The 26,526-nt window shown below is 29.5% G+C and overlaps 1 protein-coding gene across 1 annotated transcript; it reads right to left on the bottom strand.

Moving 5' to 3' along the window:
- Positions 1-11,439: 11,439 nt before the first annotated feature.
- LOC136091493 (probable aminopeptidase NPEPL1) lies at positions 11,440-26,526 on the bottom strand. The gene is made up of 13 exons (XM_065819114.1): positions 26,001-26,526; positions 25,632-25,817; positions 25,212-25,463; positions 17,200-17,281; positions 16,942-17,084; positions 13,130-13,207; positions 12,952-13,052; positions 12,785-12,839; positions 12,543-12,710; positions 12,308-12,385; positions 12,194-12,236; positions 12,037-12,107; positions 11,440-11,576 (listed from the first exon to the last, which is right to left on the bottom strand). The coding sequence occupies exons 1-13, from the start codon at positions 26,151-26,153 to the stop codon at positions 11,478-11,480; spliced, it is 1,509 nt and encodes a 502-aa protein (XP_065675186.1). The 5' UTR covers positions 26,154-26,526; the 3' UTR covers positions 11,440-11,477.

Raw genomic sequence — 26,526 nt, 5'->3', positions numbered from 1 at the left:
CATACTGTCAAAATTTCATTCGTTTAGCAAATTTTCATTCGTTAAGCAAATCTTAATTTCAAAATATATATATAAGTAAATAAGAGACTTCTTTGGTTTCGAAGAACACTTAAAAAATGTCTAAAGATACTTTTCTTAAATTTCTAAATTCTGTTTCAAGTAGTTCTGTAACAAATTTTCCAAACATAACATATTTGTAACAAAAGTGTTTCTCTTGATAGTGTTTTAATCGGCTAGACTATTTCTTCATGTGAATAATTTGTGAAATGCCTTGTGACATGCGTTGATATTATATGCCTATTTTCTGATTTTTTTCATGCATAATGCTGTATCGCAAAAATCCAAAACAAATTTTTTTTGTTTATCATTTAGATCGCTGAGAAAACTTTTTGATCATTATTGAACCTAAAATATATGCTCGCACTTTTTAGATTAAAAGTTTTCCATTATGTGACAGCAAGTTTTATAAAATCACCAGTCTTGTTAAAGTTTGAGATAGTGGAAGTTTTACGGTGATTAAGAAGAACATTGTAAGTATTATCATAAAAAAAAAGTTTCGCTTTTTGAGTCCATTATTTTGTATGTTTTTGATAATGTGGACAATAGTCAAACAACAAAAGAGTTCCATCTGTAGTTAACCAAGGTTTTTCATTAAATATTAGAGTTAGATTTTTATCACATATAATAGCGTTTGCTATTTGACTTTCTTACTGATTCTAAAGTTAAATGAATTTGATCACATAAAAATTAGGAATTTATTTGTTTACAGGATTTCACAACATTTCAAAAAGAAATTTAGGACCATCAAGCATATAACTTGTATTACAAGTTATCATAATATCCAAAACACTTTTCGAAAGAGAATTTGTATCAATGGTTTTTCGCAAAACAGCAACTTCCTGATACAATAACATTTTTGTCTCGCAGATTTTTTAAGTACTCGTCTTTCCTTCTTGATTGGAAATGGGTCAATAACATGGAAAGATAATTATTACGTTGATTTATATCTATATTATAATCATTTTCGAAAAAGAATTTATATCACTGGTTTTCCAAAAACAATAATTTCCTGATACAATAACATTTTTGTAACATACACCTTCTCACAGAGAACAATAGTGCCTACTAGAAATTAAAAAGTTCCTCGCAATTTTAGAATAAACTAAAAATATATCTGAGAGGAAAATTGTGCAAAATATTATTTTAGTTTATTGCGAGTTTTAAAACGTCTAGCAACACTTTATTATATGATCTGATTGACATCAAAAACTTCAAAAAGGTTTGGTAAACATTTTATCCAACGTTTTGTTTTCTTCTCTTTGTCTCTGGGAAATCTATAAATTTTTTAAAACATTTTTAAATCGTTTGACTTCTTCAATGATGAATAACTCGTAGAATAGCAATAAACACATTTCACCATTTTTCATAAACATAAACAAATTTTACCATTTGCATAATAGACTAAATAAAGAAACCAACAGACGGTGCTATTTAATTTAGTCTTTATGATTATAAAACATTTTCATTTAATGTTTGCTACCCACTTAATTAAAAAAAGTTTTGTAAACGGAGAGTGGATATTTAACAGAATTTCTGTCTTTGCTACACAATTTTTTTTTTGCTACATGTTCTCGCTTGATGACTTTTAGTCACGACGTTAGACTTACTTGTTAATAAAAAAAATTGCATCTAAATAGCCTCAATATATAATAAATTATCGGGGGTATGTATAGAGTTGTTTTAAAATATGACAAACTGACTTTTGCTACAGCTGCTACAGTCGATTAGCCATTTTATTTAACTCCCAGATCAATTTAAATTGATACGCTGCAAAATGTTTGACATTCTTTCAAAAATTTATGGGCATGTGAGACAAAACCCGTTAAAAACATGGGATTTTCAGTGTAACATTTCATTTTTCCGAATAAAATATTTCCGTAATATAGTCAACTTGGCTCAGATACAATTTTGAATAAACCTTTGAAGCGTGTTATTTTCGTGTCCAATGTCAAAACCGAATTTAAATAGAATAGAATGAGACAATCGAATTTTTTATTGATCGAAGCTATTTAGAATCGATTTTGAACTTTCTTTGTTAGAATAGAATCATTTACAGTCGAATTTTTTAGGATCGAATTTTTTTAATTAAGTTATTAAACCTTGCTTCAGTCGAATAATATAGAACCACCATCTAGAACCGAATCTTCTAGAATCGAAGCAGTTAAAAAAATAAAAAATTTAATATATGCAATAGTATATTAAATAGTACATTAAATAAACACATTTATAAAATCTGCTGTTGGTCCTCTACATAATGGACAGTGATTAATAGAACTACTTTGAATAGCTTCAGCACATCGCTGGCATATGCAAAGATGGCGGCAAGGAAAAACAACAACTTGAAGATTGTTAACGAGACAAACTTTGCAGACATTTTCAATTGGTTTTTCCACTACAGCAGCTTGTCCATTTGATTGAGATTCTTCATCAACAGTTTGTTCCTAAAAAAAGTGTAAACATAAAACATCTAACTAATAGATGGTCTCCACCTGTCAAAAACAACAACAAACCCCTAACATGAATACAATGCAGTTATTTTGGATCTGGAGCATCTCAACTTCTATTGGATAGACGACCTATTTAAAATTGATATTTTAAAGATAGTTTTAAGGATAGGATCTCAACTGCTGCATCAAAACACTAAAGTGCTATTATATAAAGACTTACATTTTGTTGAAGCTCGTCCAAGAAACGCCAAAACCCAGGGTGTGCTGCCATTGAACAATTCATCTTGGAGTGTAAGGATTCAGACACGTTGTTAGTACGATGACGCAGGCCATGAACAGAAAACATCTTAGGAGATTTTTAGAGCATCCAATACCTTTTGTAGTACTGAACAAACTTTTTCATTTTTTCTTTAACAGCAATGTCACTGTGATGGTTAGCTTCAGCTTTTAGTTTGTCAACTTCAGGCACATGAAAATGAACTTACGACACCATTTTCTGATGATTGGGTCATTATTCCTTGTGTGTTCCACTTGCAGACCAATAACTTTAATCTTTTTGAGAATTGCCTGGGCATAATGAAATCTGCAACTGGTTACTCTTATGTTTGGAAAAACAGCTTTGGCAGAGTTTCCGGTGGCAGTTTCATAGTTAGCCATCAAAGTCTGTGGCACTAAAGTTCGCGAAGCTTTTTAAAAAAAAACGTAGGTAGAGACCTTCTTTTCGTCCAGTCATTAAAACATGCAGAACAGGCACGATCATTGTTCCTAACTCCAGTGAAGTATTGAACAGCTGACCACCATGAAAGATGGCAGGAACCACACGAAATGTAGCATCAACAAACAGGATAGTGGTTTCTGAAAAAGAGATATTAACATTTAAAAATAACTGGAATCTAAACTAATAAACAATTATTTTAAGTTAGGTTCCCCCATTTTGATATTGAAATGAATTATAGCTTTATAAAAATGATTTACCTGACAAATATGTCAGCAGTGTTGAAGAACAAAAGAACAAAGCTATTTGATCCTCAAACTCTACAAGGCCTTTGTAGATGTTAGAAAATTGATTGGGTAGCAACATGTTTAGAACTGCTTCATTTGGAGATTTAGCGTTTGTGTTGTAGCGACTTCTTCGTGCACTCTGTAGAATTTGTTAAACACTTTCTGAAAGTAAGTGCAGCCTTAACACCTTCATTTGAGGACTGGATGACATTGTTGTAGATTTTACGGAAAGGTAGCTGTGTAGTTGAACCCATGTCTCAAATTTTCTCAAGAGCTGAAAGGTGATCAAAATTTTGGGGCCTAGTTCCACATGTGTGACCATGTATTATCTTAAGTAAATTAGTTAACAAAACTATTTTTGCACTTCCGTCACAAAGATGACGGTGCTTACACTTGAGATACACAAAACCATTGTTTTCCTTATTTTCGATGTAGCCTAAGTCCCCTACAACATACACAAATGTTTTCCATTTGTCACCTTCAATTTTTCTGTATTCCATTTTGCTATTTTAAATTTAAACAAAGCTTGATATATTTTCACATGCATTCGTTGGATTTTACGATGTTTACATAAAAAATTTTGCAACAAAAAAAAAAATTATTTTTGAAAATAATAAAAACCTTTTTTTAAAGGATCATGTACACTTTAACCTTTAACACAAAAACCAGTTTGAAAAAAATTATGCAGTCTTTGAACTGCATGACAAATGCATTAAAATTACAGTTGTAAAAAAATTCGATTGTAAAAAAACTCGATGCTAAATTAATCGGCCGTGAAAAGTAATTAAGTTTTAAAATTACAAATTCGATTGTAAAAAAATCGATTGTACAAATTCGACTGTAAAAAATTCGATGCTAAATTATTCGGTTGTGAAAAGTAATTGGGTTTTTTCAAAGTTTTTTTAGTTTCATTAAACTTTTAATGATATTCGATCATCTCATTCTATGTTCAATAAATTCGATTCTAGAAATTAGTTAAATCTTTTTCGATTCTAAGCAGTTTTTACACAATTCGGTTCTAGAACATTTTCACAAATTCGGTTCTGGCATTGGACGCCGTTATTTTGATTACTTGTAACCTCCGGTTCTTATTTAAATTATTTTTCTCTTTTGCATGAAAAAAAAAAAACTGAGCTGACTGTAGCAATTGCTACAGCCTGGACTCGCACCTGTATATATATATATATATATATATATATATATATATATGTATATATATATATATATATATATATATATATATATATATATATATATATATATATATATATATATATAATATTTGAAAGGCATTGCGATTTCTTGATGACAAAACCTCTTATCTTCTGCAAGTTTCCCGCGTTCTTTATAATATAATATTCAATACTCTACAGTATTATTTTATATATTTTTTGTATAACACAATATTGTGGATTTTTATCATATCTCTGTATCATCTCTTTATCATAACTCTGTAAACTATTTTCATTATATATTACGAAGTTGTAATAATTAAAGAACAAAAAATTAAAAGAAAAAAAAAACTCAAGTTGTGCATTGTTAAAAGAAATCAAGCTGGTTGGTTTTCCAGCTTACTTGATTTTTTTTTTGAACTTCATTAGTAAACGTAAGATAAATTTTTAAGTTAGTGATCGTCCATAAATTGCGCAACGCTAAATTTTACAAATAAAAAAACAAAAAAGAGTAAAAGTTTTCCCTAGCAGAGCCTCAAGTTAAATAAAAAATCATAATAGCACATTAAGTTTAACAGTAAAAATCACCGCGTAAAGAGCTTAAGATCTCCCTTCGTTTTTTGAATTTAGCTTGCTATTTAAAGCCTCAAAAATAAATTAAAAACGTTGCCAATTAAAAACACACAATTGCACAAACCTTAATACTTTGAAATTAGATTTTGGGCACATAAATTGTTAAAAAACTTTTTTACATCAAATAAATAGTTTATGGAAAGACGAATCAAGATGTCAAACATTTCAAAAACCAGTTCAAAAATTTTTTTTTTGGCAAAACTGTCATTCACGAAGCGTTTGTTTTATCATAAAAATTCGTTGCTTTGTAAAATTTTGTAATAAAAATTAAAATGTAAAGTTTATAAGTTTGTTATCTTAATCAAGGCAATCTTTTGTCGCCTAATCAAGGCAAGATGACTTACTGGGCGTTTTTGTTTCCAACTTTATAAAATTTTCAAAACTAATAACTACTATCTTAAGTGTAGCAATCAAATACGCGAAGAAAAAATATCTTAAAAAAGTTAGAACACCTCCAATCAGCAATAACCCTAACCGTAACAATTTTTTTTTAAGTGCAAAAAAAAACCTTGAGTGTTATCCGTATTATTTTTTGCTTTTTAATGATTATATTTATTTTTATGATTTAATGATTAGTGTGATATATGCTTATGTTTTTTAGAAGCATTAGAAATCTATAAAACAAGCTCGGGTAGAAATTTTTGAGCCTATATGATAAAAAATTTCTGAGCTTAGAAATTTATGACAAAAAACTTTTTTCTGTTTTTATACATACTTTTATAATTTTGTATTGCAACACAATACCTTTAGATATTGATTTTCAGCAAAACCGATGAAAGAGTTGTGTGTGGGAACTCCTTTTCCTTTCAATGAGTTTTATACTATTAGTCGGCAAATAGACCTTTTTGTACTTTCAGTCGGCAACTTGGAACTTTTTTTAGATTTAGTTGGCAAAATGTGACTTGAACTATTTATCTCCAGTCGACCCAAAAACCACCTGAAATTCTTCCCCCTCCTCCTTGCACACACACGTGACACCTATTCGCGCTGTCCCTAGTTATCAGGCGTAAATTAATGCTATATAGTGCAGTAATTTGGTGATAGATTTGCTTTTGTGCTATTTGGGCTAAAAGCATGAATCTTGGCCTACATATTAATTATATCGAAATAATTATTTTAAGACTCAGACCCACTTCCAAAATAGCTCAACCTGTTTTCATGGTAACCGGATCATGTCCGTAGTGGTTATTTATGCATCAATCGAAAGCTCATTAAAAACGCAGCATAAATATAAAAACACAATATGTTAAAAATAAATCTTTAAACTGACCTACAAATAGTTGCGCATCAACAGAAACTGATATTTCATTCACCTATTTTTAGGACAAGAAAACTATTAATTAGTCTAACATTTAAATAGATAATAGATTTCAGTATATTGAGTGTGTAAAAAACTCAAAATTTTGCAGATCCTTAAATATGATCTTTAAGTCGTAAGATTTATTTTTTTCAATTTTTAAAATCTGACCATAATACTAATTGATTTGTTGGTTAAAATCAAACTATGTTATACATAATAACGAAGTCGTCTTTTTTTTTTTTTAAATATATAATTACTTATTACATTATAATTCAGTTAGCCTTCACATATGTAAAAACTAACTTGATCAAATCTTTTTTATATTCTTTATTGTATATTCTATAAATCTTATTTATATATATATATTTGTATTTCGCAGACACTATGCCCGAGTATGCCTAGAATGAACTAGAAAATTGCTTTGAAGATATCCCGAAAAGAGCGCCATTTCTGGTTATGATTACTGAATGTTTTGTCCCTAAAAACCTTCAAATTTTATGATTGCTAAAATACGCTTATAGGATAACAAATGTCTTTTAAACGTTCAAAACGCGTCTTTTCTAGATCAATTTTATAACTGTACTCAAACGGAAAGTCTTATTTAAGTCTTTTTACAACGTCTAGAAAGAATGTTTTTGAGCGTTTAATCTAAAATCAGTTTAGAACGCGTCTTAGACGGAACGTCTGAACGTTCATTTTACATCCCCGTGGCCGCTGGATTGTTTGTTGTAACAATTAAATTGGAATTCCATCAAAACCATCTTAGGTGAAACTGAAATTCTAACGAACAATATCTAATTTTTAATAACAATAGTCTTTAGTAAAAATAGTCCTATACAAAGTGCTACACTTAAGTGTAGGTCCTAAAATGATTGAAAAATCTCTTCTTTGTAACATTGAAATATCATAAAACCATGGCCTACTTAAATACACGGCCTTCTATTCTGCTTAAACCGGAAAAAAATAGAAGGCCAGTTAAAAAAACGCATATTTTGTCGGATGGACGATCTTTCTCAAAATATTTTAATTATTGAGCTATAAATTTTAAGTAAGTAAATCTGGCACAGGATAAAAAATTTTGCGTTGACTTAATCGAAGTATATACTATACTTAACTAAACTTTGTAAAATTTTAGGCTTTTTTTTAGGTTTCTTTTTAGTAATAAATAGTAATCATGATTAATAAATGTCTTTATTGTAAAAAACACAACATTTATTAACCTTCATAATTATATATTACTTAAATGATTAATAAGAAGATTATCAAGAAATAAGAATACACAAATTCTCGAAAGTAAGCTTTAAAAGTATTTTAAAAATTTTTACACAAACTGTTTAAAAATATGAAACAAAAGATTCTTATTTTTTTCTGTCTTTTTTTAAAGGCATTAATGTTATCTGAAACAATGGAATCACTGACTCTCTTTCTGATGTTATTAAAATAAATATTTGAAATAATAGTGTGTATAATTTCCTTTCCACAATTTTGGTGATTTAAACATAAAAATGGTTGGTAACTTTCTCCATTGCCAAGAACTAACTTTGCTGCTTTACGGTGTTGCATTTGAGATCGATAAATAACATCAAATACATGATCTAACATAGCAAAACTATCACAGACATATTCTAAAAGGGCTAGTGATGGAGTTGTTAGCCCACCTCTGGACAATTTATTTAAATAACTATAGTCATTCGACTCCTGTTGACAATGTTGACTACAAAGCAACTTGCAACATATTTTAAACTTCTTAATCAGTTTTTTGGCAATAAAACCAGCAATATAAGTAGCAACTTCACGCGAACCGTCTGATAAAATCACACAATCATAATCTCTTTCTTTCATCTGATCCATCAAGGATCTAGCATGTTGTGTATCTTGAACATCATTAATATCATTTTCAAATATTTTAATTCCTTCCTTTATTAAACTTTTTATTTGGATTATCTTCTCACTATAGATAACATCTTTCAAACTGACAAGAAACCTGCCACCACTCATTTGGTGGTATTGTCCAAATCTTCTTTCTAACGGATCACTTTGAAAATGAGCAGTCAATATAAATTTATAATTATCTTCCAATAGATCTTCTATTAAAGAAGCTTGACATAATAAAGTTCTTTGTAGTGCTGATGATGTTTGAGGAGATAATGTATATTTCTCAAAATTTGGAATTTTGGTGTTTTTCTATTTATTTAACCATTCAGCGAAAGCTCGAAAAAACTCAGGTTTTTTATCATTAATAATAGCAGCATTTCCAAGACAGTTATTAGAAAACTGATTTTTCGAACTTGTAATTGTCCACCATTTATTAAAAAGAGTTAGGAAAGATGCAATATCTAAATGGTTGGGAAAATATGATTTTATTGCTGCTGCTGTAGTTTCATGGAAGATACCTAAAGCAACAGTGACATTTTGCTTGTAGTTTCCAGGATGGAAAACTTTGCTATTTATTTTTGGTGCTTTTTTTAAACTTGCATCCAACAGGCTGTCATTTTCTAATAAATCATGAAATATTTTCCACGATATTTCTCCTGGTTGAACGTGAATTTCATCTTTAAAAGCTTAAAAATGAAATTCTGGAAAAATAAACTTTTTTTTATTTAGTAAGTTGTTCCAAATGTTTTTAATCAGATGCACTATGTCAAAGAATAGGTAAATTTTTTGTGATTGTACATTAATAAACAAATCATCTGGTTTTTTACCATATGCATCAAGCAATTTTGTAAACATTTGAAGCATGATTGTCACAAACAACACCTTGAACATTAAAACTATATTTTATTAAAGATTGAATCAAGCTGAAAATTTCAGTTTTCAACCAATCACTGTTAATTTTATAATTGGAATTGCTTTGATGACACAAGAGGTATTTTCTTTTAAACCAACTACCATGAAAGAAACAATGCTTCTCTAACATTCATTTTCTTCACTAATCCCAATTACATCTCCACCAGAATATTCTGCACATTTTTGCAAATACATTTCATCAAAAATTATTATAAGATCATTTGATAAGCTTCCATTTTCATGTAACAATTTCAAAACTTTCATAGAATTAATTTCACCTGCTTTAAACTTGCCTAACAGTGATATAGATGTAAGAGGGAATTCCTTCAGCAGTAAATGATAAGTTTGCAATGATGTGTAATGCAACATCAAGACAAATTGAAGCATATTTGAAGAATAAATTTGATTTTTTTTTATTTGGTGACTTTTATGTTCTTCAAGAATGGAAGACAACTTTTCTTCTTCGATGCTAAAATGTGTATCAAAGTTTTCCAGCATACTCTTTCTTTTTAACATACATTGACTGGTTACTCTGAGCCAAGGTGGCTAAGAAACTGGAAGATTTTTGTAAAAAAGTTTGACATGAAGATTTTTGTCAATACGAATACATTCAGCAACTTCAGGTATGTGTAGTTCATTTTGAATAATTTTATGGAACACGACACAATCATCGAATTAGGAAAATGAATATCCTGTTGGTGAATCAGCAACTGTAAGAGAATTAAGATCTTCAATAACATCATTTGATAAAAACTTCTGATATTCATCTTCTTGAAAAATTCTTTTAGTTGGTGATTTTCTTGGTATAAACATAGCTGGAAGTGAAGCTGTTGCAATGCTGGTCGGGTATATTGTAGGAACAGGCTTCAAATTATACAACAAACGAAATCGTTTTTCTGATGCTCCTTTGTATACTAAACTTTCATCAAAATGTTTAAAGCAGATCACAGATGATTTAGTAACAGTTCAACAATTTCTATTTACAAATCTAACCCATAACTTTCTCAAGTCATCATCTTTTGGAAAACCAAAGACTGGTATTACTTCACCACCATTATAATTGGAGGTACAACCGACAACACAGCATTTATTAACCATTATTATTATTAACAATTAAAAAGTAGCCACAAATAACAATACTAAGTTGTTGAAGTTTAGTAGAGATGTCAATTATCTAACGCGAAAATTTTTATCCTGTTCCAGATATACTTACTTAACATTGATAGCGCAATATTTAAAATATTTTGAGAAAGTTAGTCCATATAAGGGAATATTCGTTTTTTCAACTGGCCTTCTATTTTTTTTCGATTTAAGCGGAATAGAAGGCCGTGTATTTAAGTAGGCCATGCATAAAACTAGTAACTTTTTTTTAAAAAAATCCGAAATTTATTTAGTAAAGAAACGTATAATCAGGCTTTGAGGTGTCGATTAACATTAACTTTGTTGTTGATTTGTGATCTTGGTGACTATGCGTAATATGATTAGAATCCATTGCAAAGTAACATCAAGCCAATGAAAATACGTTTCTATAACCGCTGAAGTGAAACAAGACGTATGATAATTTGTTATCGATTGAAAAGAGATTGTAATAGTTTTACTAATCGCAGAAAACCAAACTTTTAAATCCTCAAGAGAAAAATCTTGACATTATGGACAACTTTGACATTTCTTGACATTATGGACATAGGTTTCGACAACATAAATGTAGAAAAAATAAAAAATAAAGTTATTTCACTTGTTACTATTTCGTTGTTGATGTTGTCCATTGTAAATAGTAATAAGTCAAATTTAAGATTTTACAACACCATTTTGATCTCCAAAATATTTGGCTGGCGAAAAACAACGAGTAACTTAAAACAATTCATAAATTGAGAAATAAAGATTAAAGGCCTCAAAACTAATCACTAAATTAAAAGCAATACACCGAGTAACAAAATAAAAATAAGAACACTCAGTACGAGTTAAGACAAAATAGCAAGATAAAACTGAATAAAATGATTAAAGACAATTCAAACTCAACGAATAAATAAGCACTCACTTAGCGAATGAACTAAAATTAAAAAAATATTGTTGTCTCTACAACTCGGGGGAGATTTTTTGAAGGAGATCATTATTAGAATATTTACCAAAAAGCGTGAGAAGCAATGCCACGCCGTAGCCAGATCCACGTTCATTCTAAAATAAAAAAAATCGAAAAATTTATACGTAAAAATATTGTTTTATGCATAAAAGTGTAAAGAGTTATTGCCACAGTTGTTGAAAATTTGTTCACTTTACATTAAAATAGAAAACTAGAATAACATGTAATTGTGCCACACCAGAACAATTAGAGAAATTTTTTTTAAAACTATTGTTTTAGGTGCCCCCAAAAAACCTAACGGTCTTGTCATGCAGCGGAGAAGCATTTGACAAGGAAAATTCACACCTTCTTCCTTACCAATGGCGCAAAATGATACCAATCTCGCTCGAAGCGAGCTCTGGGCTCGCTTCGAGCGAGAGGTATCATTTAAAGCAAGCGCTCTGACCGCTGCGCCACGGTCCCTATTCAGACTATATATTTAACATAGATAAAAAACTCAGACTATACTTAATTGCAAAATAACATGCTTTTAATAATCAAAAATTGAACTGTTACCTGAAGTTCGACTGGCGCTGCCATATCAATATGTACCCATACACCAGAAAAATCAAAACCAATATGAGCACCTAATAATAAAAAAATAAATAGAAAGCAGTATCAAAAGCCTAAAAACATTTTTGCTCCGATTGATATTAACTAAATTTATTCCCACCTATAAAAAGACCGGCACAAGATACTTGAGCATTAAAACGAGACTAAAATATAAAATCAGAAATACAAACAAGTAATGCAATTTTAGATTAATACTAAAAATAAAATATCTAACCTTAACAGAATTTTTCATGTCTGCTACATGGCTGTTGAACTCATCAAAGTGTAATTCGGGGCAATATGGAACTGGAAACTAACGAGCAATAAAATAAATTATATAAGAATCCGACTCAAACTATATATATGAATATTCAATGCATTAGTAACATTTAAACTTTAACTACGATATAAAATTCTTAAAAAATAAAAGATTTATTTAAATGTTTTAACATAAAAATCAAAAAAGGTACCACAAGATCACCACTCATTTTCCCTGCTTTAACACAACGATTTTCCCATTCTTCATTATTTGACAGAATAGCTGCATGATATTTACCAGTTGCAATACCCTGTGCACCAGTTAATGTTGCCATGTCAATAATAACTTCTGCTTTTAAATCTTTTTTAGCATAAGCAACCTGAAATTGAATTTTTTGCTCTTATTGGGGTGCTAATGAAATTAAAAAAACCAATCAAAAGAAAACTATTATACTCCATCGCCTAAAACCAATCTTCCTTCTGCGTCCGTATTATTTATTTCAACAGTTCTAAAAGATCAAATAATAATAACAAATATCAAAAAGATACTTTTAATTTAAATGTATAGACTACTTGAATATAGTATTTAAAATATATTAATGCATATTTAATATTGCTCACAAGCCTGAATATAGGGTATGAACATCATCTGGTCTTGTAGCGAGAGGACCAACAGCATTTTCTGCCAGACAAAAAACAGCATGCAAATTTTCTTTGAACCCCTTCGGACACAAATGGAAAAAATTAACAAATTTATAAGTGACAATGCCTATTAATAAACTTTATAAGGAAAATTTACCATTTTCACAGCAGCTCTAAAGGCTCCTAAAATACCAGCAGCTCCACCGCAATCTCTTTTCATTCCAGGCATACTAATCTAAAAAATAATTTTTTTACAATTAACATTTAAAATTTACAAACAACTTTTTTTTCAACAATTATTTTAATGTTATTACAATATATTAAACTTTTTTTAAAAGTTACTAGATGATAAATTAAGTTAGATAAACTAATCTTGCAGCTTGCAAAAACAAACATAAACAAAAATGTTATTTAAATGTTATTAACAACTACATTTGAAAAATAATTTTAAATAGGATTCTTTCCGAGAATATTCAAAAATAATGTTTGTTTCGTTGCTAAACCGACTAATATAGATAATTTGACCAAAAATTATGGGTGGTGTAGTTTTATTCGCTTCAAAAGCAGAAAATTTCGGATTCAGCCACCGCCGCATTTAACTTGTTTCTCCACGCAGCGACCTTGTTTGTAAAAGTTTGCGTATTAAAAGTTAAAAGGTTTAGAGATGGTTACATTAACAATAAAAATAGTCTGATAAAAAAAAGTAGCCTCCTCAACTGTTGTAAATCCCTTGGCTTTAGACAGGTAAATTGATGAAAAAAATAAATTTGTATCCAATTCCAAACAATAATGCCGAAATTCATGAAAATTCCTTATTTTTAATTACCTATTCTAACAATTTCCCAACATACTCTGTCGTTGATGCATATTTCAATTATAGTATACTTTTTATCTTTATGAGCATATTTGATAGTATTATAAGTTGAGATCAATTATACATGCGGATCATGGCTGCAAATTTTTTCTTACAGCTTCTATAACTTCTATAACTGAAGAAAACCTTTTTTTAAAAGGTTTTCGTCGCACTACTACTCTTAGTCTAACTGTTTCACTTAAAGTATCATTTCGTCAGCCGCGAACCAATAATGTCCATTTTTTGTGTTTCCGAGAAAATCAAGTTTTAAAATTTAATTTGTAAAGACTTGCTGCCAGAATTTTCGACTAATTTTTTAAATATTTTGAAAAGTTGAATCATTCTTGAGACTAGATTTATTGAACACATACCCCATTGATTGTTGAATATTTATTGATAATAAACATAAAAAACATAAAATGTGGACATACAGCCTTTTGGTTCTTGGCTGAAGATTTAATAACAATTAAAACGATTAAATTACTGACCCAAAAGAAAAAGTGTTATCATTTCGAACATTAGACCAACAAAATACAACATTTCAGTTAAATGTAATAGGAATTAATTATAATTCACCATTAGTTTTACTTTTCTCTAAATTTTTCAAAATTTTGCTGCTTACCGGTTAGTTTGAAACAGTTGACATTCAAATTATCCGAAAAAAAATATCTAGAAAAAATAATTTTATTAAGTCCTGATAAAATTAAGATAGTTTGAAAAACATTCGTCCTTTTATATTTCTACTTTTAAATTATTCTTTTTTAAGATAAACAACTGTGCATTATAAATTGTAATTTTTAGGTAATTAAAAACTCGAAAACAGATGTAAGCCACACAATGAGAGCCAACACAATGAGAGCCCATGCAATGAGAGTTATGATATGACCCGAGAAGTAAATTCAAAATTTAGAAATAATATCAACATCTAGAAATCTATAACCAACATCAACGCTTTGAAACAAAATCTTTAAAGAAAAACGTGCACTTTATGACTTAACACTTGCACTTATGATTTTACACAATCAATATTTGTTTTTATGAACTCATAAAGAGAACGTTTGGGCCGCTATTTACTTTCGATTGATTCGATGTTCTAATGACTCGATTGTAGATTAAAGTAAAATATTCAGCACATTTAAATTCTATGCTTTTATTTTCATAAGACAGCATTATCCATTTGTTTTAGTCCACTCTTGCTGTGAAAACTATTTCATATTAGAATAAGAAATACAATAGAATAGGGACATCTAATTCGTGTAGAAAATAAAGTTAAACAAATCAAAATAAAAACTCTCCATGGACCAATAACTTTATAAAATACTTGAGTTTTATTTTACTAGATTTGATCAGTATGTAGAAAGAGATAACACGTGGTTCAAAAGTTACAGAACTTTGATTAAAGAACTGATCGGCAAAGGTGATAAAGACAGCTGTGCTGTTTACAAAACAAAAAAATAAAAAAATAAAGTGCAGATGTTCATAAAAACGTAAAAGTTCTACTAAAGAGAAAATAGATTTTATTTCTTTTTTAAATAAAGCAATAAAAGATACAATTGAAGAAATTAAATCATAATATATATATATATATATATATATATATTCATTATACATGTAGATAAATATAATTCACCGACTTTCGTTAAAGCTAATACCGTAGGTGCAAGATAGACTCGCTAAAACACCGCGATCTGGCTTACTAAAATACTTACCACGACCGGTAATATCGAACAAAGATTTGTTATAAATAGATTTTAACGCATTTAATTTAAATATTTGTATATACCGCTACAAAATGCTGTTTTTATTGCAGGTAATTATAATAATTATGTTCAACTAATGGATCAGCAAAAACTGGTTTATTTATGTAGCTCGGTTAAATGTACAATCAAATCACTGCTAACTCAAAGACTTTCGTCGAGCTATTTTATAAGAATTAACTCAGTAACTGAATCTGAGTTCGTTAAAGATTCGCTTTCTGTATTACAATCAAACGGTTTTGTTTTCGTTTTGAGTAAAAAAACTATCAGGAGTACGTATTGCTTAAACCTGCTTGGAATGGCAGTTTCTTATGACGTCCCTATCATTGCTGTTAGAAAAATGGGATATGCAAAAGATAGAGCGACGTTTAGACGACTTCAAGAAGAAATCGTCGACAGATCAAGACAGAATGTTGTGGAGTCCAATAGTCTTCAAGTAGTAACAACGCTTGAAAAAGTGTTATGCACGCTATACGAACATTCTTTAGCTTATCACAAAAACGTGGCAGAACACTTTATTGAAAAACTCTGTGAAATGATAGCCAATTTTCCCATATGCCAATATAAAAGAATAAAAGAAAAGATCTGCAGTCGAAAAATTAACACCGAGAAATGTAAAAACAATACAAGTTTTTCTAAATTCAAAGTAGAGCAAGAAACACACTCAAGTTTAGCTTATAGTAAAAATAAGGAACAACAGAGTCCAAAAAAAAAACTAGAAAGCCCAAAAAAAAAAGAAAAAAATATTGACTTGGTGGTAACAAAACAAAATGCAGGCAACAAGGAAGAATGCGTGTTGAATAAGAGACCAATTCGAAGACATTCAAGCCTTCCTCAAATTAAAACAAATTATTTAGTATCTGGACCAGGGGAACATCCTAGCATTTATATATACCCACCATTAGTTTCACAAGACCAATTGTATGTAAAAGGATCTTGCACTTCTGATGAATTGGACATACACATATCAAGAAGATGCTCATCAATCGATCTAAGCACTATTTAAAGCATATTCAAAGCGTTTTGAAAAGCAAACTAAAATAGTTAGATTAACAATTTTTTAAGTCTAGAAAAAAATTTATTAGGATATTTACTAGAAGAAAAAATTATTTTTATAACTCAACGATTTGACTTATACTTTTAACACTGTTAATCTCAATAACACAAACAAATGTAATGCTAAGCAATTTAAAATAATACAAAAATAGAAAATAATATTAATACTATATAATAAATTTAAATAAAAAAAAAGAGAAGAGAAAACTGAATAACTCAACAGATTATAAATATATCACTTCAAAACGAACAGCTAAATTGTGCAAGTGTTTGCTTTAACAAACTTTTATTTTATCAGTTAACCTTATCTTTAATAGAGAGTCCACCAGTATCATAAACAATTCCTTTTCCACACCAAGCAATTGTCTTGGTTGCTCCAGCAGGTGTATGACTTAAAATCACAAGAGCAGGCTGGTGAACAGCTGCTTTACCTACCCCATACAAACCTAAGATACAAATTTTAACGAACTACTTAAATATGTAAATGCTATATAATAAAACTTTATAATAAAAAAAGGTCGAGGCATGTGGGCGCTCGAAAACATTAAAATCATTAATTACCTCCAAAACCTTTTTCATCAAGTTCTTTCCCTTGTATAACAGTAGGTAAAATACCAATTTCTTTACCTACTTTGTTTACTTCCTAAAGAACAACAACAAAAAAATGTTATGCACAGATCGTAAAATTGCGTAAACAGATCGTAAATTTCACGAACGGTGCTATTTTTCGCTCTATTTGATATTTTGTTTTGCGTGATATTCAATTTTTCGTTCTATATGATAAAAAAAACACTGGTCTTAAAAAATTTTTGATTAATAAATTATTTTAGGGATCCCTCAAGACCCATGAACATATAATGAGTTCCTAATATTATAAAAAAAATCTTATAAAGTGTATCATATTGGATCTCAAATGAAGCAAAATAATATGAAAATTTCAAAAATGATAAATATATTAAATAAAAATTAATGCGAGATGTAACAGCATAAAAAATGAAGTTTATTAACTTTTTTTTTTTAGATTATTCACCTCCCCAAGGCCCGAGAGGGGCCACTACAGTCGAGGAGGCTACTCATTTTTTTGTGTTTTTTTGTGTGTTTTTTTAAGTTGTTAATCGTGGTGCAACCCTATCTCAAATCTTAAACTTTGAAACACGAACCTTGCCGAGCAAGGCCGCTGCGCGGAGAAACTAAGTTGAGCGCGGCACTTCCAGGGACGTGGTGGGAGTCGAACTCTGAACCTCTCGCTTACAAACTGAAAAGGAAAAAAGTGCATTTATACCAGGTTTTTTTTTTTTTTTTTTTTTTTAAGTTTTTAAGTTTGAAATTTTTATATGATTTCATTTCATTTGACACCCAAAATAATACACTTTATAAAAATTTTTTTTGATAATATTAGGAACTCGTTATACGTTCAAGGGTCTTGAGGTACCCCGAAAAACCTTTTTTTTTTTAAAAATGTATTACATATATATATATAAGTAATATATAGTCAGTCGATGTACTTTCACTCCACTGCACAATTCCCTATTTAAGTCAATTTCAAATATATATCATATATAATAAACATAACTGATTAAAAAATAAAAATAAAAACTCATCAATTGCCATCAGTGCAACAGCCCTATCCAGTTCAAGGAATGAGCAAAAAAATGCACTTTCGTGAAATGCGCAATTTCACGATCTATGCATAACATTTTTTCTTTAATTCATACACTTTATATGCTAACACAAGCGCAACGCATCACTTGTAAAAGTGGAAGAGGGAAGTGGAGGAGGGATAGGAACAATTAAGAATGTAAGTAAATTTAACTAAGAAACCTTTAAAATGATAAAGATGCTTTTAATTATTAACAATTATATTCTGTATAATAAAAGTCTATATATAAAAGTGTAAAAAGCTCCATAAATAATAAATTTTTAAAGTAATAAAGTGAAGAGTATTTCTTTGTAAAATCTATAAAAACTTTTATAACTCAAGTAAACAAGTTTTTAATTTCATTTTGTTCATACTTGGATGGAGATTTTTTTAAATGACACCATAAATGTTTATAACATATTTAGCTATTGTACTTTATAAATCTAGTTATAAGGTTTTATTATGGTAATCAGACATAATAGAGAAACATTTTTAATTATAGCATTTCAATCAAACACTTAATGACAGTGTTATTTTAGAGCCATGATTAAAGATATACTAATAAAACACACCACACGCAGTGAAAAATAGGCGGACAATGTCCCTTGTCCATCCAACTCCAAATGTGTCACCACTGTGCTAGCATAATTAAACATTGATTGTAATAAAAATACTTCTGAAAAATGAGTTCTAAATTTTATATAGTCGTATCTTTTGAGTGCCAAAATATATTTTGATAAAACTTGAAATATTTTTAAAAATTATGACATATTTCAGATGCGGTAATTTGAAAAATATATAATTTTCCTGACCAAAAAGTTACTGGGGGGATTTTTTATAGTACTTTAGCTCCAGTTTCAAATCATCAAAACCATCAAAAATGAAGAGTACCATAAACCAAAGTTTATCTTTTTTTAATTTACAAGCTGATTGCAAAATATCAGGACAAAATGTGATTTTCAAAGTAATTTTTCATCCTTTGAAGCTGAACAACATGGTCTTAGTAAGACTTGAATGCTGCTGTTGCATCTTCGTGGTCTTAGTAAGTTGAATTTAAATTCAGCTGTTGCATCTGCATGGTCTTAGTAAGTTGAATTTAAATTCAGCTGTTGCATCTTCATGTTCTTAGTAAGTTGAATTTAAATTCAGCTGTTGCATCTGCATGGCCTTAGTAAGTTGAATTTAAATTCAGCTGTTGCATCTGCATGGCCTTAGTAAGTTGAATTTAAATTCAGCTGTTGCATCTTCATGGTCTTAGTAAGCTGAATTTAAGTTCAGCTGTTGCATCTTCATGGTCTTAGTAAGCTGAATTTAAATTCAGCTGTTTCATCTTTAGATCTCAGTGTTGATGACTCTTGGCAAAGACATCAAAAAGACAAAAAAATTGCATGACCTTAGCACAAACTTACATACCAATGGACCAATCCTTTAATTTTTTTTTTATGTGCTTTTTTTTAGCAACTCTTTAATCAATCACCTTTCGCTTTGTTCTTTGTCATTCTTTTTCTTTCCAATATTGTACTCTTTTTGAAATTGTTTTTGATCAGATTGATCAATCTCTTTCTTCTTATCAGTCAACCAATATTGTTGCTTAAGTACCATTGACCCTACAGAAACGTTAAATAAACTTTCCTTTCACAATTCTTTTTGCGAAAAGCTAACTTTGTAACTTCAGATAACTTTTTCCCGAAAAACCTGATCAATTACTTTAAGTTCTTGATATGTGCTTTATCTCTGGTTTGGGTTGTTTGCCATGGTATGATTGCATTAAAGCTTTTCTCATAATCATTGTACTGTTTAACTTTAGATTTACCTGTCATACATTTTATCATACTTTCTACTTTGATTAAGTTGACTGGAATTCCTTTCTCAACGATTTTTAGGCTAATGTATTTCATCGCGCTGCTGAAAATCGTGCCCTAAATAATCTCCTTGATTCAGGAAAGTATAGTTAATAATTAGCTATTTTTTCTTTTTTATTCTTTTTTTTAACTTTATTTATACAAAAAGAACTCTCTTGGGAACAAACATCTTTTGACCATTTCAAGAAATTAATGTAAAAGGTCTGGCACTAAAGGTCCATTATTCCCAGATCACTAAACCTTTTATTCTTAAGTTAGATTTAAACATTCCAGCTCTCATACATGGTTCTTTTTAAATCTACCAAGAATAAGGCAGAACTAATTGCAAAATACATTACACTTAATTCATCTCTCAAAACTTATGACTGTGCTTTGTCATTTCAAAAAAGCAAGTTAATCCCTTGTTATAGATATAAATCACTCATAGTTAGAACCCAGGCTTCAATTGCTAAACTTATTTCTCACTAAGGCTTTTCTATAACTTGTGGTCTGGGTTTGACACTACAGTCAATTCTCAAAAATGCCCCCCACTAACATTCTGGTCAGAAAAATTTTTGTCAAAAAAGTTATTGAATCTGAAATAAGTCATAACTTTTAAAAATATTTCAAGTTTTATCAAAAAACATTTTGGTGCTCAAAAGAAACAACTATAAAATATTTAGAACTCTTTTTTTTTTAACTTTTTACAGTTTGAACGGCTAAAAAAACTGCAACTAATGAAAAATAATTTACGTTTGTTTTTTTATTCAATTTTTAATTCATTTTTAACTGTTTTTTTTTTCAACCTAACTGAAAAAAGTGGTTGAAAAAAAATTGAAAATCTTTTAAAAAAAAGTGTCAAGACTTTTATAAGATATTTTGGTTCCTCTATATAATGCATATATTTTAGAGCATATATAAATAAAAAACCAAAGCTAAAAAAGATAAAAAAAAAACCCTTTAGCTGTTGCCCAATCAGTCTATACTATTATTAGCTAGGTCTTTGAATTTTTAATTAACAAACATATAAGATCAACTTACTTTGTAACAATCAATACAAGTTTCAATTCTATTGTTCTGTTGCTGACTTTATGAACCATAAAAACAAAGGTTCTATAGTATATTAAATAAAAGTGATTAGACAAAGGTTCTATAGTGCATCAAATAAAAGTGGTGAGACAAAAGCTCTATAGTGCATTAAATAAAAATGGTGAGATCAAGTATATTGCTGCAGACATATCAAAAACCTATGCTAAGGCATGCTGGTCAAAACTGCAGTATTAAACTTTAAACTGCAGTATTAAAGTCACCATTTATAAACAACTATCTCTTTCCTTTTAAAGTAACTTTTGGGGTAGCATAAAAATCTATCCTTGGTTCTCTGTTGTTTTTTTACCTCCAAGGTGGTTCTATTTGTTAATTACACAACAACATACCCCAGTCTTGACAAAAGGTCACCACTTTTTGATTTCTTAGAACAAACAGCTAATCTTTTAAGGAATTTTGTTGTCTCCAGTCTTCATATTGTTTTGACTCACACAACTTTTGATTTTAAAAGTCTTCTGTCTTTAACTCTCTTCTTTGCTTTCTTTTCTCACCACAACAACAATTGTAAAAAATTTAAATCGATTTCTTGTAGTTTTAATTTAATTCAATCAATTAAAACTTGCTCTGTTGAAGCTTGTTAACCTCCCTCGCTCCATATAGTCTTTATGATACTTGTGAATGAATGGAAGAAGTCATTTTTCTAAATATTCATCAATATAGATCGATGAATTAATTGATACAGCCTTCGAAGTGCAAAACAATGGCTAGGACATACCACAGTGAGATATGGCTATTTAATGATTTTTTTGGAAATTTATCCTTTCCTATAAAACAAACACTTTTTGGGCATGTTTTTTTGTTGTTTGTGTAGTATCCAGAATTTCCAGTCATGTTGTTCCCTGAAAAACAAAAGTATTTTTTGTCATCAATGACCAATAGCAATTATGTGTTATGGAGTTGGTTAACTAGTTTCCTGCTTCTTTTCTTTGCTTTTAATTGTTATTCTGTGTATTTTGGAGTCTTTTCTCGTTTTCTATATTTAATATTCATTTTTTTTAACTGACGACCAATTGTCGATTGATTTACACCGAATTTAATACCTATTTTTCTCTGACTGACCCCTTTTCGATTGTTGACAAGTCTCGTTAATTCGGCTTTCTTTTCTCTAGTCCAGGATGTTGGACGACCAGGGTGCTTTTTACAGAAAAGAATTGAACAGTTTAAAGTCTTTTTAGGTTATCATACATTCTACTTCGAGCAAATCCTTCCTTTTTGAAATGATTTTCGATTTCTTTTTTTATATATTAGATTTATTTACAAAAGACATATTGAGTCGCTTTTGAAAAAATTCTTGTTCAGCTGCATTTAACCTCATTTTTAATAATTGTGTTTCAAATAATAAAGTTTTTATTTTATTGTATGTTTATGCCTACGCATAAAACCATAAAAACAAATTATTATACTCAAATAATTAAATTCAGATTTGTCCAATAACTTCCGCATCACCAGTTATTAACTATTATTTTCAGCAAATTAATATTAAGTAGCCACATATTAAGTTTGGAGCAACATTCAGATATTTGCTTCAAATCAGCTAAATACTGCAAAATCCGTGTGTAAGACAAGGTAAGTGTCTTATTTTTGGGTAAAATATTTTTATTTCTCAATCTGCTTTTACCATATATGTTGCAGCATTGAAATGAAAGCTACCAAATTTTCTGTAGTATCTAAAACAAAGGCTGCAAATAATTAACTCCAAGCATTCCATTTAAACAGAAGACTAACTTTTCTATTTAACTATGAGAATTTTATAGATAATCAAATAAAAGAAAGAGCTCTAGTTTCTCAACCATAACAGGAAATGATTATTATTTCTTTAGATAATGAGTACAAGTGCATTTAAAAGATAGAGACTTGAGCAGTAATTCATTCATTTGACCACAATCTAGACAACAACAAAAATACATTAAAAAGACTTTTTGAGTAAATTAACAGCATATGCCAGTAATCATTATAACACATGTTTTTTATTTAGTCAACTCTGTAGCGGTGTTTTGATTGCCAATACATTCAACATTTTTTTGAATGTCATGGAACAAAGAAAGAAAAAAACATGGCTTGTACAAACTGGTATGTTAACCCAATTTATATTCAGCTCATATATGGTCACCACAAACATCACAAAGCAAAATTAATAGTAGGGGCCGTCCATAAAGTACGTACACTCATAAGGGGGAGGGGAGAGTCTTCAAAAAGCGTACGAAAACAAATAGGTTAGGGGAAGGAGGGGGGGGGGGGAAAAGGAATCAATTGAAAAGTACGTATTTCGATTTTCTCATTTATCACAATTTGCCAACATAAAAAGATGTATGGTAAAGGGAGTAGAGGGTATAGTTTCCCTCTATGCACACACATGTATGGGCGCCCTCAGGATTTTTTGATGTTCCAGATAGGACACTTTTACACATCGTGCAAACTCTAAACTTAAGTATGTTTATACCTATGCCAAATAAGGAGGCCTTGCAAAAAATTGGGATGGCAAAGGTCTGGGAACAAAAAGCCCTAAAACGCTTGCTCCCCCTCCCTATACATGAGGGCACTAAAGTAGTAAAATTTTCAACTATTCAATCTACTAAATTTAAATTTATTGACAGATTTTAATTTTTGTAGAAAAATATTGTAAATTACAAAAGTTATGACCATGCAAATTTTCCGACCCCCAAAATGAGGAGGGGGCGGGGGGCGGGGGTAGTGGTGTAAATTTTGCAAATTTGACAAAATTAAATTTAGTTTTAGATGGTAAAGTTGAAAATTTTACTACATATTGCCCTACATATGGACGGGGGGAGGGGAGCAAATGTTCCTTAAATTAGCAAAAGGGCACAAAATTTGCTGTATCGCCCCCTTTAATTAAGAGGTATGGGTAGCCTACCCTGGCACTGGGTTTTGGCCTTTGTTTTCAATATTACTGATCTCGCGTAAGACTCGTTTTTTACGGACTTACTAAAGAGGGGTGCCCGAAAAAACATCCGCCTTAAGTATAGTTTTTTTTAATTTGATTTGTTATTAAAACAAAAAAAGTACAATATGGATTATCCGGGAATCAAACTCCGATCTCCGCCATCGATGCACTACACATAACCTCTCAGCCTAGCACACACATTAATAACATGTAATTTAACTTTATTAAAATTAATATTTGTATATATATTTGAAGACGTTTTAAAAGTGCGCAATCAAAGGGCTTTGGGGTCGCATAAAGTATCTAAGGTACCTTCTCCACCTTTTTTCTTTTTCAATAAACTTTTTTATTGAAAAAAAAAGTTGGGGAGGGTATTTGAAAAACATACATACTTTCAAGGGAGGGGGGTGGAGACTTAAAAGTATGCATGGCAACAGGGGGAGGGGGTCAAATTTCAAAAATTTGGCATACGTACTTTATGGACGACCCCTAACTGCCACGATTAATTTACCTTTTTTAACAACCAGATTGCAAATACTTGCAATGCTTTTTATAACTTCAGATTTATTGCACAAAATCCTGCACATTACATTAGATTTATTGCACATTACATTAGATTTATTGCACAATAAATTGGTAATTATTCAACCTTTATGAATCAAATTCAGTTTGATTGCATAAATTAAACTGTAAAACAAAAACATTGCAATTATCGAGAACATTATAAAAATAATATTATAATTTATAAACTTTAAATATATAAATTAAACTACGCGAAAATTAAATAAAATTACAACCCAAATCAGACGAATGAAATGTAAATTCAAAGAAAATTTATTTTTTTAATGTACTTAGAGAGCAAATTATTAATAAATTAACAAAAAAGTTATAAATATCAAAAAATATTTAATAAAAAAATTTTTAAGTAAAAAAAATTAATCTTAATCTTGTCTTAATTTTTTATTAAAAATTAACAGTGGCGGTTAAAAATTAATCCTAATTTTTAACTGCCACTGTTATCTGTTAGGAAACCTAGAAATCTTAAAAGATTTCTCATCAACAAAATAATATCAATTAAACTTACATCAATAAAGGCATCGGTGTGCATTATATTACATGGCATATCAACAATTTTCGCAGCCAATCTTATTGAGTCGGATACATTCTGCAAAAGATGAATTTCATGATCTGAAAGTGGGTCACAATTATCTCCGAAAAAAATATATTCAATTACAAGTTGACTTTCATTTGTGGAGTTTTTTTTTTGGGTATATAGTGGAAATGCTCTTGAAACCGCAAGACCAAGCGCAAAAGCTGAAATACGCTCACAAACAATCTAAACAGGGAACATCAACATTTGAATACCTTTACATTATTAATTTATTTATGTTAAAATTATATTTATAAAAATTTTTACTAATTTTGAAATGAAATTTTGAAATTTTTTATTGGCAACATTTAAAAAAGAAAATTATTTAAAAAAGACTTTATTACAAAAACTCACCACAACAGATTCCTTTGTACTTTTTGCTAGCGAATTTTGTGCAATCAGTGTCAGCGCATGTGGAGACATTGGTGCATTATGACGACTAACAATGGATGGTAGCGAAGCAAGAATAAAGTTTTTAAACCAGAGGTCAACAATATCTGTAGGATGAGTTGAGAGTTTTTTAACACCCTTTGCAAAGTGCTAAAAATAAAAAAGTTAGAATTTTTTAAATCACTTTTTATAAGGTGCTAAATAGAAAAAAGTAGAGTTTATAAAACTTCTACAAACACACCTATTAAAAAACTTAAACTTTTTTAATGTTTAAAATTATTAAATTTTTTTGAGTCAGCAAAGTTCACAACAACATTAACCAAAACTATTTACCTGTGCGCTAACCACATCACCAAACTTAACCGAGAGTAAACCAATATTGTCTGATAAATTTTCTAAATGTTCTTTTTTTCCAACAACCAGAACAACTTCATTGTTTGGATCGCTATTAGAAATTCCTGATGCAAAACTGATGTTCACAACCATGACTTTTATTTTAGACACAAAAAAACAGCTTAGACACAACAATTATAACAAATTAGTAGTAATAATTATATTCAAATAATTGATAATTTTTAATTCAGAGAATATTATAAAAAAGAACAATCTGTTGTGCTTTTTATGATATCTGTTCTTTATAGCTTTTTATGACTAAACATTAAACTAAAACAACTTAACTGCCAAACAATAAAAAAGATCCAAGTGTAAAAAAATTAATATTTATAAAATATTAATGTATGTAAAGTACAAATTATAATGTAACAAATAAATAATATCAAATACAAAAAACGTATGTCAACTATAAATAGAAAACGGAAAAACCTTTTGTTTATTTTTTAATGAACTCCCTAATAACCAT

Source organism: Hydra vulgaris, chromosome 15 (assembly GCF_038396675.1).
Source record: "Hydra vulgaris chromosome 15, alternate assembly HydraT2T_AEP".
Taxonomy (NCBI): domain Eukaryota; kingdom Metazoa; phylum Cnidaria; class Hydrozoa; order Anthoathecata; family Hydridae; genus Hydra; species Hydra vulgaris.
The sequence above is the reverse complement of the archived record's forward strand: the minus strand, read 5'-3'. Positions and strand labels throughout refer to the sequence as shown.

What these genes read in the sequence shown, in the direction of transcription:
- LOC136091493 (XM_065819114.1), bottom strand. Translation starts at nt 26,153, where the DNA reads ATGGTTGTGAACATCAGTTTTGCATCAGGAATTTCTAATAGCGATCCA. An exon ending in TGATGAAAAAGGTTTTGGAG is followed by an intron (nt 17,085 to 17,199) that starts GTAATTAATGAT and finishes TTTGTATCTTAG; the next exon opens with GTTTGTATGGGGTAGGTAAA. An exon ending in TTGTGCCGGTCTTTTTATAG is followed by an intron (nt 12,108 to 12,193) that starts GTGGGAATAAAT and finishes TTTTATTATTAG; the next exon opens with GTGCTCATATTGGTTTTGAT.